At 41.2% G+C, this 14402-nt stretch overlaps 1 protein-coding gene and 1 long non-coding RNA gene across 4 annotated transcripts in view; both read left to right on the top strand.

The window, feature by feature from the left end:
• Positions 1–14402, top strand: part of HHAT (hedgehog acyltransferase) — a 152010-nt gene that overhangs the window by 132540 nt on the left and 5068 nt on the right. For 2 of the 3 annotated variants that reach the window (XM_015621746.3, XM_033513307.1), the window contains one exon: positions 10653–12916. In XM_015621746.3, coding sequence (XP_015477232.1) covers positions 10653–10744 — 92 coding nt within the window. In that variant the 3' untranslated portion in view covers positions 10745–12916. Of the gene's footprint in view, positions 1–10652; positions 12917–14402 lie in introns of those variants that run through there. The other variant, XR_001520425.3, reaches the window with a different exon arrangement.
• Positions 152–3756, top strand: LOC117244181. The gene is made up of 2 exons (XR_004496764.1): positions 152–1699; positions 1913–3756. It is a non-coding gene; the product is annotated as an uncharacterized LOC117244181 (long non-coding RNA).

Below are 14402 nucleotides of genomic sequence, written 5' to 3'. Positions count from 1 at the left end.
CCCCCTGCCCCACCCCCAGAAAAAAAAAGGCAATCTTTTGGTTCTTCTCCAGCTAGATTGGGTAAACTATGGACACTCTGGACTTTATCCTTCTTCAACACTGGCTTTGCCCATGCCCAGCCAGCCTCTGTAGCCACCGTGTTCTTTTGGGCATCTTGCTATTTTAATTTAAAAATGAGGACGTGGGGAAGTGTTGTTTTGACATGTAGTGATTGTAAACAAAGATATTTGATTGCAGTTGGGGCCTGCTTGAGATGCAGTATTCATTAATTAACCCAAATTTATCTGTAAAATAGCTAATCCATGTAGCCACACCATTGCACATGAACTGTGGTCGGATCAGATCCAGTTCTGTTCTATTGGATCCTCTGAGCTGATGCGTCGGTGCCTGGATTAATTAATTATTCTGGTTATGCGGCTGATCCCATAAAGGCAGCGTGCACCACACACGCTGGGGAAAGATTTGCAGAGATGATTGTTTAGCAGAGACTGTACATATGGAAATTTGTTCTCATTTCTTCCTTTGTGCTATCCCATTTACAAATGGAAATGACTGCTTCGTAGCCAGTTCTCATTATATTTCTCTCCCAGGAGATGTGAAATTAGCACTAGGAGAAATCCCAGGGTGGTTGGGAGCGAAGCGCAGTCTCTGCCATCAAGGCTGCCCCACCAGGAGGGGAAGCAAGGAGTTAGGGAGGTTGGCAGGATCCTGCCCTCTCCAATGTCTTGGCCAGGGACAGAAGAAGAAGAGGAAACTAGTTGAATGGTATAGAGTTCATGTACATAAATGGATCCCTCCAGAGAGGGGTAGGTATACGCTGGTTTGGAGCAAAATGTGAATATTTGCGTTACTAACAGTCATGTTGAAGATTTGCTGCACCGCTTTTTATTACACTGAGTAGCAGAGCCCAGGTGGGACAGAGGATGTAACAGCCATGCATCAGATCATGCTCCTTGCTCATTTTAGTGCTCCAGAGAAGCACATGGAAAGATTGTATCTCATTGCACTAAACTGCACTTCGTTAAATAAGGCAATTTAAACATAGGTGAAAGCTTTCTGGTAAGGCATGGTAATTCTATAACTTTGTTATAGTTTTAAGTAATGGAAAGGTTGTGAGGATTTTTTTTTTTCCTTCTAGAAAAGGGAATATGCTGGTAAAGATATAACAATTTTAAAAGATGGGGTTTCATGAGATCTTTTAGTTGCAGACTTGTTTCTGTATATGTTTTGCTACGCCAGTGCAGCCATCTTACCTGAAAGGAACATTGTAAGTGATCCCCTCCAGCAGCTGCTCAGGAAGCTTGCTTAAAACAGGGAAGCTAGGCTGTTAGAAGATTTAAAACTTCCCATGTACATTACACTAAGCCAGCTACAAGGCAAAGAAGGGTTGTATCCCTCAGTATCAGCTTGAATTGATGGAATGGTTTCGATCTCCATGACCACACTGGTAAGTTACTCATTCAGATTTGTGCTGATCACACTTCCTCCCCTTGGGAGGCTGCTTACTGGCCTGATACCAGATCCCAGAAAAGCAGAGCAGGGCTTAGGAAATAAGATCCCTGCCCTTGGAAGCGCTGGCAGATTTTCCATGTTGATACAGCTGCCTGGGTATTTCTAATCTGTGTTTTCTGACACAGGTGATGAATGGTTTACCACCTCTTGCTTCAGATGACCTCTGTGCTTACACAGCTCACCCAGGTAGGCCTGTATGTTCAGGTACTCTCTGGGCTCTGTGTTGCCTAGTTCATGCAGATGGCTTAAAATAAGGTATTCCCTCCCCAGATTCAGTACATGTACCCTTGAAATCCAGAATGTGTTTTCTGAGAGTATACAAGCAAATTTTCTAATTTTGTCCTTGAAGTCAAGTAATTCATTCAAGGAATTTTAAACTAGTTTTTTCCTTTGTTTCAGGTGGTCTTGATGATGGACTAACACAGAATTGTTTCCCCAATAAAATGAAAATGAATGTACTCTTATCCACAAACTATCTATAATTGAACTATTTTACTGATAAATCTTCTGTTTAGTTGCTATGATTCTATATCTGCAGCAGGGTCAGGTCAGTTTGTGCAGATGAGAAGTGAAACAGTTGTTCTATCAAAAAGTGAGGCAATCCTGTATGGGCCTTTTGCTCCAGATAACTTGTGTGCAACAATTCCATTTCACGGCATATGCCACCAGTGGGATGGAGATTGTTTGTTGTCAGGGTTTTCTGCTGGCTCATGGCCACCTCCAGGCACCACTGTCTTTCCAGGGCTGCGTCCCTAAATCTGCATCAGCCCTTTTCTTTACCCTTTGGTGACTCTGTGAAAACAAGACACAAGCAGAATGGGAGTAACTTCATACAGCCTGAGACCAGCAGTTTGAAATGCCTTAGTCCTGCATCGATTGCTACAGCTCAGTAAACAGCTGCAAGATTGCCTGGTTACCTTATCTCTGCACTTCCATCCCTCAAGATATTTGTATTTCTGTTAAGTGAGAACTCAGCTCAATGACCTCACTTGTAGTGTTAGCTTTACACTGATATAGCAATTATCAAAATGCAGTGTTCATGTAAATTAACACTGTGCACTCAGCCCTTCTCTGACTGCATTAAGCTCTAGTAGTTAATATAATTTTTATTCATGGAGCATTTCAGCTACAAGAGCTCTGCGATAAGGAGTTGTCGTTTGTTTGTTGCTAATGTAGCTGGTTGTAAATACTTGTTAAATTTGTCATAATGTCTGCTTTTTTCCTAATAATGCTGTGAAGACACAACACAGCACCATGGAATAGCTGCAATGGTCTTGGAGTATGAGTGGTTTTGAGGATGAAAAGGAAAAATGGCAGATTAAGAAATGGGTTGCAGGTAGGAAGGAGATTGTGAATAATTAATCTTTAAATCATTCTTCATATTTAAAAATTAATTATTTTACGGTCATTTAAGCGTCTTTTATTTATGACCACTTCAGGGTACCTTAGCCAGAAATCACACTGAGGAAAAAAATTATAGTGCTTCACCCTTTTACCCAAATATTTGCTTGCTGGTGATTGATGGCACGTGTCTGAATCCCTGGTTTAAATCCTCTTCTTTTGTGAGTATAGCCTTGATTTCTCAAGAGCTCCCTGGCACTAAAAGGCAAGAGAAGGAATTTCATTGTATGTGAAAAGCCTGACACACAAACCTAAATCCAAGAACCCCAGCTAGACTGGTACAGAAATCTTCCTGAAATCTGAAGCTCTAGCAGAGGGGAAGTTCATTCACCTTTCTGCTCAGCATGTCTCTCTCTATATAACATGGGCATCTTCTGCTCAGTGAGAGGCAGATGCTCACCTCAGGATCCTGCCAGGCAACAGCAATGTTCCCAGCTCTGGCTTTGGGATGTTCATGTTCTGGGGAGTTAACTCTTAATTCTCCTGTTTCATCTTAAAACTGTAACAAAATGAGCTCCTGGTTCTGATGTTTACATTGGTATATATAACATTCAGCAGATAATTACAACTGAAAAATGCCCTAAAATCTTTGCAATTCTCATCTTTATGTACTTGTTGATACTATATTTAAGGAAATTCTGTTGGGAATACCTGAGTAGACATTTAATGATAAATATAGTATTGCCCTAAGCCAGATATATTACTGAAATGTTTGTTTTGCAGAACACTTCATAGAGGTAGCTCTTTTGCCTTGCTTCTGGATGAAGATGGATCTTTGTTTATGATAATGCTTTTAGAAGCTTTTGTCTCTGTTCTAAAAATAAATGAGCATTAAGATTTCATATTTTCTGAGCTTTGATTTCATATTAGCTGTGTGTAGTTCTCAATTTAAGACATGGGAGGAGAGGGAAGGTTGCTTCTGATTTACAGATTCACCCCTTCATAATCTGGAAACTAAGGCTGGTTGGTTGGATTTTTTTTCCTTTCTCATTAGCAATTTTGGCAGGAAGATTCCAACAGGCAGTTTTCATCACTCTTCCTTACTGTTAATTCAAAGTCAGCAGTAGCATGAATATGATTCTTTTGATTTTTGTTGAATTACTCCAGAGTCAACTTGATATGCATGAGACCACAATTACTGCCTAAAATATCAGGCTTTTTTCAACTGCCTGGCTCTGCTGGGAAAACTAGTAGAGGGTAAAAATGTATTTGAAAACATGAAGCAGAAGGCATAACTCCTGTGAAATTTTTTGGGCTTTATACAAGGGTTAGGAGTAAAAATGCTTAAGGTAGGATAATACCACAAAAACACACCAAGAAATATAAAGTTATCCTTCTCATATCATGTGATACATACTGGGGAATAATCCTTCTAGTCCACATTGTGCAGCATCTGGAGACCTGGCAGTGGTGATGGTTGGTTAGCATTAAATGAAGTTCTAGCTCCAAAGAGGTAGCTCTAGCTCCATGCAGGCAGGCATACCCTGAATGGATACCTGCATCCCAAAAACATTTACCAACAAATAGCACAGTGTGGTGGTTGTGGGGTTTTTTGTTTTGGTTTTGTTGTTTGTTTTTTTTTCATATACATAGTGCAATGAAAATAGTTTTGGCATAATCACTGAATTGTGTTGCGGGGTGCTTTATAAAAGTTATAGGTTAGACCAATCTTTTGAGCTCTACCTGTGAATTTATTTGCAACTTATCTAATTAAAGGAAAAACCGTGGTCAGCAACCTTAGCCCTAACATAGGTTAAACTGATATCTTGTTGCTTAAGAAAGTCTTTGTCAACACACAACTTTCTTCAGTGCCATCAAACATAAAAGTAAAATTATTTTAGCTATGGTAAAGCCTGATTCCATGCACAGTAAGAACACAGGAGAGCCACAACTTATGTGACCTCTGTCTACTAAATCTAACCTGTCTGTATTATAAGAACACTAAGAGACTTTGGATTTTTGCTTTCAGTAATGCTGATCTGAATGATTTGTGGTCATCCTGTGTTGCAGCTGATGGCTTTGTACTGTTATCTCTCCATTTTCAGTTTTTCACCACAGTGATAAGTACTCACTTAGCAACAAATGTAAGCATTCTTCAGGATGGTATGATTTAAAATTCACATAAGTAGACTGCTACGTTACACATTTGTTTAGTGCCTTTTAAGGAAACTGCTTCATGTCTATTGAAGAGGCAGTTTTTTTGTGGTTACTGCCAGTGTACCTGGCTGAGGTTCAGGTCTAGACCCGGAAGCTTAGAATTTTGTCCTTCGCAGTCCTGTTTCTAGATGGTGCATGGGACAGATCTTAGTTATCCTTACAGCACTTCCCTGGGATTCCTTTGAAATACTACCTATTGTACAGTAATACTTAATATTTGAACCTTTTCCACACCCACCAACTAGAGTGTCTTCAATGCCTGGAAATCTGTAGGAATAGTTCTGGTCAGCCTTACCTAATCTCCCAAGTGGTTCCCTTTGAATGAGCTCCTCTGCTCCCAAGCTGCACAATGGATGGAGGGGAAATAAGTGGAAGCTGTTATCTGGGGGTTCATGATGGGGCAAGGTGGCATCCTGAATTTATAGACCCTGTGACTGTGTGCTGCTTTACATGGGGTGGGAGGACGGAGATGCCCAGCTGGGACTTGGAGGGCTGTGTGTTTGCTGGCAGAATTTATTGCCTGTCCTTTGACACATGTGCAATGTGGAGGCTGAAAGTAGCAGCAAAAAAACCTGCTCTGAATCAGGCTAGGGCTTTGCTACAACACAGCTGAAAACAGGTAGAGTTTTGCTTTTCCAAATATCCGAAGACTAATTGGGTATCAAAACTGCACCATGTTTGTAACACATGCTGTGTGACATTCCCTGCTGTAATGGTTAGAGGTCCACCTGGAAGTGACAAAAAGACATTAAATTAAAATTTAAAAATTCAGAGTTTATCTAGCCCAACATTTGGAGATGCTCCATGTGGATTTTTTTTTCAGAAAAAGTGGTATTTTTCTTGATCCTCTAAGTATGTTAGTAATTGTAGGTAAGAGATGTCTTGGCCTCAAATGCTGGTTTGCTTTGGCTTTTTATTATGCTTGACAGACTGGTGCCTGTTCCCCCTCCTTCCCACCATTGTGTCTCTTTAATTCCACTTTACAGAGGAGTTGCTTCAGTGTCTTTGTCACATTTGAACTTTTGTTTAAGAATAAATTTTCCTGAGTGCTAAGCCTTACAGCAACTTAGGTACTTCCAAATCAAAGTCAGAGTAGATGTATGCTCCTGCAGCCAAGCTTTTCAGGGAGATTAGTTCTTCTGACTTCAATTGATTTAATAACTACTCTACACTTGAAGACTTCTGAGGACTGTGCAGCCAAGGCACATCTAAAAATAACATTTAGGTCCAAGAACCACTAAGGCAGTTTTGGAAAATGCAAAACATAACTGCAGCCCCCTTCTCTTACATCTCACGGGTTGGAAGGGAACAAAGGACTGTTTTGTAGTGTTTTGATGATGATATGCCCTGGATATGCCCAAAACATTGCCAGTGTGATTCTTTGTCATTGCTGATGAGGAGGTTTGAAAGAGCTTCCTTCTGGATACATGATTAAATGTTGGTTCAAATGATTTGAACTGAGGTAATAAGGATATAACTGGTCTTTTGAGAGCTGTGATCCAGACTCTTCAGCTGAATGCTTAGTTTTACCCCACTCCTGTAAAAATCCAGAGTGTGCTAGAAATAAGACCTTTTCTAGTCATTTGCAAAGTATCCAGAAATACTTGGGAATGAGAGATAAGAAGTTGAAAGAATAACTCCAAAAGCTGTTCCTGTTGCAGCAAGTTTGTATCAATTCTGTCTGGATCATGTAATGAAAACAAGTCTTCTGCTCATTAGGCTGAAAGCTGACTGCGTAACATACTAAAATGTTTTTTTAACCAGCAAGACTCCTGGGAAGTCCATGAGCTGTGTTGGACAGAGCAGTGCCACAGGCCTAGCTGGGGCTGAAGACTTCTCTGGGAGGAGGTTTTGGGATGGATGGATGGATGGATGGATGGATGGATGGATGGATGGATGGATGGATGGATGGATGGATGGATGGATCAAGTGTGCTGCTACCTCTTCACAAAATTTGCACTCCTCCTCACAAAGGAGCTTGTATTTAATGTTTTGTGCAGTAGCATATCTCACCATAACCAGAGAATTTGGTTGTGATTTTCACTCAGTGCTCCTTTGTTAAAAGTGGTATCCAGCTGTCTTAAAAGAAAATTGTGGAGGTAAAGCTCACAAATCTTACTGGATTTTCAAACAGCATATTAACTAGTCCTTGTATCTACAAACAGCATATGTTAATGAACACAAATTCATCTTTTTGTGAAAAAAATTATGACAATCTATGTAGTCCCATGAAACTCAGCCTTCAAGCCCAAAATCAAATTACTGAAACCAGTCGAGTAACTGTAAGATTTAAGGTGATATGTGACATGGTTTTGAATAGACAGACTTAACTCTGTCATTTCATAAGAGCCTAGTGCTTGATCTGAAACCAATAATGTTTTGGAGAGTACATTCTATGTATGACTTTATAGAGAGATACTGATCTAGAATGCAGGCATGTATGCTGCCAAGTAGAGTTTGGAGACTGGTACAGCACAGGTGAGGGTGAAGCAGTTTAGGGGGATTAGGTAAAGCTGAGGAGTCGCCAAAAAGAAGAGCCCCCTGAATGGTGTCTGAGAGTAGGAGCAGAATGAGAGGCAGCAGAAGGCCTGAGGTAGGAACATACCTTAAGATGCTGGCCCAGTGTAAAAGGAGGAAACTTCCTTGGAACTGTGGATCCAAGGCCATCGGTACTGTTTGGTTGCTTGGGTTTACAAGGAGAAACCGTGGAAGCCAGAAAAGGATTCTGTGACCTTACCTTGCAAGAGAGCAGCTCGTGCTGCTGTTTGATTATGGAGGTCACCTACAAGGAAAAATACATGCTGGGCAGAATTTGAAATTGCAGCCTTGCTGGATTAGCATTGCTCCACGTGTCCTTCCCTACATCATCACCTTCTGGAGACCAACTTCTTCAGATTTTTCATTGACTTTATTGTATATCCAGTCATAAAATGGAACAGATGAGTGAAAATAGTTTAAAAGTCCCCAGCTTGCTTCAGGCTGGCCTTGGGCTTCTCACATGTGGATGCACCTGTGCAAATCTGCCTTGAGTGAGCTGGAGCTAATCTGGGATTGCCAAGGAGCAGAGCATGATGCCTTTGCTTCACTCACATGCATTTCCACCCACTTACCAGCACTGCATGTGGTTCCAGTATGGCAAGAAAGGGCAAGGCCCCCTTACCCCTGCTTGGAGCTGCCTCCTACTTGTGCAGCAAGAAATGCTTTGGGATTGTGCAGCACCTTCTAGAAGAACAGTAACAAGATTAAATTTTTTTAAATCCCCTTATCCTTTACTCATATTGGGGTCACTTTGTCTTCCCCCTTCCTTCTCACCTTCATTAGATAAGGAGGAGATGATGTGCTGAATGCCATCCCTGACACTACAGGACAGACTCCCTGCTTTTCAGGAGGATTACCACTATATTACTGAATATAGTGGCTAAGAACCCCGTGAACCCAGGTTTTGGCCACTGTGGAGGAATATTATCAGAAATCTAAGACATCTAGAAAATACTTCCAGTGCATAGCTACATATTCTGATAAGATCTCTAATATGCTGGTTGGGGAGAGCAAGCAAGTCATCCACTGTTGGCACATTTTCTGTGTGCCAGAGCTTTACAGTACTTAAAAATGCAAAACATGTAACTAGCAAATTTCCAAAGTGCCCGTAAAACACAAGAACAATTCTAGACTCAGTCCTTTTTTAATTTTCTGGCTCTGTCTGTATAAAGCAGCCACCACAATATTGCTGCCAGAAGAGGTATGTTTTTATTACATCTATTGACATACTTTCACATGCAATTTTAGCAGAGACAAAGCACAGCTGGGCTTTAGCTTGCTATTGAAGGTAAAACCCAATCTGCAGTAGGCTAATTTCGCTGAAATAAAACCAAGACTTTTATGGTTAAAAATCCCGTTGGAGATACCTCAGCAAATTTGTTTTGTGAAACAAATAATTAAACAAAAGTATAATTTCACTTCAGGGTGTTGTGAAGACAAGGGATTAATATTTGTAAATGTCTCCATGAAAATCAGGTTACAGGACTGTATTTCACCACAAAGCAAGGCGAGAATATATATATATATATATATAAATGAAACAAGTACAGCTATTCATTGCAGGGGGATGCAACTTTTTCTGAACCTGTTCCAGGATGAAGTGTGACACTGCCCAGCCCTTGGAGCACAGAGGAAGCGTCCCAGCACATGCCATCCCCAGGAGTGCAGGACTGAGTCTGGGGCTGTGAATTCTGCTGTGACCAGAGTGTTGAGCTAAGGCTCAGCTGGATGTGAGCACAATTAAACTGTCCCCTGACTGGAATTAGCTTGGAGGCTGAACAAAACCAGCCTGCAAAGTGCCTTGTAAATATACCTTCAGAAAGAGCTCCTCCTGGAGTATCATGCTGTGCAGAGGCTATGGCTTCCTCCATCCCTTCTTCCAGGCCAAAGGGGAATTTCACGTCTGCCAGTAGGTTCCTTTAGATCAGTTTTCCCCAAGAAGGGCAGCTTTTCTTTCAGAAGCAGATAATGGTAGTTCTAGGACAGCATGCAGACAAACAATTCATGCACATGAACAAAATTTTTATGTCAAAAAAAAAAGCCATTAAAAAAAACCCTTCAAACACCTTCCTCTCCGTCCCCTTTCCCCAGACAACACACACTAGAAAACATCAGGGCCTAAATTTAAATCTTACAGGTTGAAATTGAGGATTTCAACCTGTAAGATTTAAATTTCATGAATTCTAGAGAAAGGAGGAGAATGGAAAAAGGAAACAGAGGTGTCAGGAAGGCTATCAAGGAATGCAAAATTATTTACTTGATAACAGACTTTTCAAATTATTTACAACTCCACTGGAAAGCAATAGGCCTTTTGGCTTGTGACCTCCTGCTTACTGCTGTTTGCTGTGCTAAGTTTGAGTGAAAAGGTGGTGGCTTTTGCTAAAAAGAAATTTGAAATATTAATGAAACATTATTTCCCCAGCAAAGGTTTTATGTATTGGAAGAGTCTTTATAGTTAAAAAATAACCTGGGCATCAGGTGGATCAGCAGAGAGGTCTGTCTGTTCTTCACTGACACACATTACCTGTTAGTGGGCTGTAGAGGGGTATATCAGGCCTTACACCCAGACTCCTTTTGCAGAACAGATTTTTAATTGTTTAAAATAGATTTTGTTTTAGAATTGTTTTAGAATTGTTTAGAATAGATTTTTAATTGTTCAGATTTTTAATAATCTTCATTGTGGCTATGCATCCCTTTGTGCCTAAGAAGCATCGTAGCCAGCTTAAAGCATCAGGGTTCATTGGGGGAATCCGCTTGATAGATCCAAAGGAAAGGATCAAAACAGACCTTTGTAATTCAACAGGAATAAATCTGGTCCAACTCCCTGAAAACGAGAAAGACAAGGACTGCCGGGGGGTCAGGCAACCTTGGAGCTTAGACAATTTTACTTTTCAAATTTTTTGGGTTGACTCTACTTACTTATGAGACTGAATTGCTAATAAAATTAATTAGAAGCATTATAAATTGGTCATCCCAAGAGTATTTCTACTTGAAGTAGTCATTAATTATTCTGACTAGAATTGTCTGTCTTTTCTATTTATAGGCTGGCCATGGGCGACACTGACTGTTCTTGGGTTCCTGTACTGCTATTCTCATGTTGGAATTGAATGGGAGCAGAAGTACACTGTACATTAGGAATGATGCAAACAATTAAGACAGGTTGATGTTTTTCCTACACTGGATATTCTATCTGCACAAGGGTGAGCCAGACCAAGTCTTCAGTCCATGTATTAAAACCAAAAGCTCATTTAATTGATTCTGGATTGCAAATGCAGTAATTGAACTGCAGAAACACTGATGGGCTGCGGCTGGGGGTGGGGAGAAATTATGAAGCATTTTAAATTATGTTATTTTTGTAAAACAGCATCTTTGTGACTCTGTACATCAGAAGCGTGCATCTCAGAACAGGTATCATATATATGCTGAGGGTTGTTTTCATGTTTTGCTGCCTATTTTGAGATATTGAAGAAAAAAAAATTCTACCTTGGAGAATTCAAAAAGCCCAGTCTCTCACAAATGGTGTCCAGGGGCATGTAGGGCTGTGCCCTGCACTTACACTACTCCGTGAAGGGCATGGTGCTCATCAGTTCTTCTTGATTGCTTTCTGACATAAGCTAGAACATTTTGTATTCTCATTGACTGGAGTAGTTCTGCCTTAAGCTACTTTTTCACCTACTGTAGCAAAGCCTGCTTTTTCTTTTTAATGCCTTCATTTAAAATCTTGCCTTTAAAATAACACCTTTTTGGTAACCTTAGAAATGGTTTTGTTTCTTTAAAAAGAGTGAGTAGAGAGAAAGGTCTTTTCTTAAAGAACAGCTTTCCTTTTTAATCAAATAAGCTCTTAAAGCTCCTTGGGCTTTAAGTGGTCTCTGCCTTGTCTTAGAGCTAAAGCATTAAATACTACCTTTATTTTGGGGCTAATACCACCTTCAGACTGTTGAATCTGCCTCTTGTATTGTTCTGTTACAAAAGGAGATATCTCCAGTCTGGGTGAATGGTAAATCTGTTCAGTCTGCTTCATTCTGTGGTATCCAAGCAATCAGCTCCTGCAATATATTGCAGATACCCTGGGAGGAACTTTTTAAGAGCTTTAGAAAAAAAACCCAGAATGGTCCAGTACAGTGGCACCAAATTAGCTGGAGCTTCATATCCTTTGGCCACAGCCAGACCTGTAACAGCAGCATCTTTGCCCAAAGGTTGTATTGTCCAAAGCTGGGAAGGTCACACCTACAGGTGTCCAGGGAGACTCTTCCCCTGTCTGATATTACAGGTGTCTCCTACACTGTTTTGTTTTAAACTGACACTGAAGAGCAGCCATAGAAGACCTTTAGTCTTTCTAAAGTTAGACATTCCCCCTAGCCATGGTGAAAAGGCCACAAGTTCTGGAGTAGACTTCTTCCAAAAGCAGCTTCCTCCACCCATAGCATGTCAAAACTTGTTCCATGCCCCTGGCAGACATTTCAGCCTGTTGGGAATTAGTATCCTACTGTCCATCACTCCTGCAGCTTCAGCCAAGTCTGATATAACTTATCCATTCAACAAGAAATTCAGTTCCTGAGACAGGCTTCTGCTCATTGCCTGCATTTCTGATGTCTCTGCTGCTCACAGCTATGGCAGCCTTCTTGTTACCCTCCATTTATTCCTGAAGAAATAAGGGCAGAGGCTTCAGCTCTCTGTCCCTGCAGAGAAAAGCCCATCTCTTGCTGTTTCAAAACAGAATCTCCAGCCTTTTATTTGAAGAGTCCCCCAGCTCCCCCGCCATGAGAATGCCATGATTTCCCCTGGAAGCTATTTCTAGGAGACACCATGGCCTGTTGAAAATAACTTACCTTGAATGCTGCCTGGCCAAAGACATGGCTCTCATGACTGACTGGATGATGACCACAGGGATTCTCTCTGCCACAGAGTATATGGCTCTAAGCCTCTGAATTTACTAAAAGGATCTGAGATTGGCTTCCATTTTGGGGCAACACTGAGCTAAGGGCAAGAACTTTCTCAGACTTTGCTCAAACTCTGTAATTAAATGGAATTAACATTAGAGCAAAAATTCATGAATCTGTTCAGAGTCTTATTGATTACCATTATTACATGAACTGAAGTGCTACTGAGTGACTGGATTCCAATTTGTATGTATGCAGAACTTCTGTCTCCAATATGGAAATGACCCTGAAGGTCATATAGAGCATGCTTATTTCTGAACTAAAATGGTTTTCTGGTTTTTTTTGGTGCTTTTTATATCTTTTATAATTTTGTAAGTTTTTCTGTTTCTATAAATAAAGCTGAAATGGACTGTTGGCTTGAGAGCTATCTTGGGAAACTATAGCCTTGTGTAAGAAAAATATGCATTCCACTGTTGTGGAGAAACACTGCTATGCACTGGAAGCCTGCAGGATGGGTGCAATGCAGACTGGTCACTTTTCTCCCTGTTGTGCACTGCATGGAACATGCCTTCCCTAATGGTGTGAGTTTAAAAAGCAAATAAGCCTTTTGTGGCTGGCTTAAGGAAAGACTTAAGCATGTGAAATTTCTGAGAAGAGCAGCATGCACATAAAATGATGCTTCCCACTCACAAAGTTCCTTCTTAGTCTTGCATATACAGCAGCTGTCAGCATGGCGTGAGTTCAGTCAGGCAGCACACAACTCTCCACCTGAAACACTCCAAACTTGCTGTTCACTTACTCCTTGAGCTTGGAGACACATTCCCCAGCGTGGCCTGAGAAGTGATTTTTCATTTGGCACCTGATGTAATTGTGTGGTAGCCCAAAGTGCCATCCTCCAAGCAAGGCCTCTGTCCTAAAGGGGGGAAGGTTTGCAGAGACCTGGGAGAAAGAGACCTCCAAACACTGAGAAAAAGCTAGCTAAGGGGTGCAGGAAACAGGTGACAAGGACAGACATGACCAAAGTAAGACATTTGCCATTTTGCGCCAAAGGGGAGCACTTCTGGTTGGGGTGAGGGGAGCAGCAGACACTGACTACTACTGCTGTGAGACCCTAAAAGTCACAAAAGTGTAATGACCAGAAAAAATTCCAAAGGTGGTGGCTCTGATAACGAGCTGAACAGCTACACAATGGCTACTGACAAGAAGAGTTCACAAGCGACTTTGAAAAGCTGTCTAAGTGACTAGCAAGTGAGATATGGCTTTAATGGTTACCACAAAGCTGTAGTAAAGTCTCTTGCACACACACACCCACCCTTGCTCTAGCCCCTCCTTAGTTAACAGAGCCACTGTCATTACTGTGGAAGATTATATTAAGTGGCTCTTTCTTTAATTCTGCATTGATTAGAGGGTGAGCAAGGCTTTGCTCACCTATCTCTTTCACATCTGAGAACTAAAAGCAGCTTAGCTGGAATAGCCAGCTTACCATAGGTCAGAAGAAAAACAGCTTAACTGAGAAAACCTGCAGCAATTTTGTTATTAGTCACAGCAATAACGCAAGGCCTGTCCTTTCTCTTGCACACCCACCTAATTTTCTTCGTCAGCACTAACCCTTGAGCTGGTCATGGTTTGCACTTGCTGAGGGGAAAGGCTCTCCTTCCTCTGGTTTAGCGGAAGGATAGTCTTCAAGAAGCTGTGAAGAATGAGGAGATTGCTATGCATGGTCTGTCACGACTTCTCCTCACAGTTCTTTATCGTTTCCCCCCTTCCACAAGTAGTGCAGCTCATTATTGCTTTTCAAAATAACTCCCAGCACACAGCCACTTGTTAGTCAAGGCATATATTTTAATCCAGCAAGGATAGCTGAAATACTGCTCAATGCAAAGCCTGTGTGAAGAACACTGTGCCTGTTACAT

Source organism: Parus major, chromosome 3 (assembly GCF_001522545.3).
Source record: "Parus major isolate Abel chromosome 3, Parus_major1.1, whole genome shotgun sequence".
Classification (NCBI taxonomy): Eukaryota; Metazoa; Chordata; class Aves; order Passeriformes; family Paridae; genus Parus; species Parus major.
The sequence above is the reverse complement of the archived record's forward strand: the minus strand, read 5'-3'. Positions and strand labels throughout refer to the sequence as shown.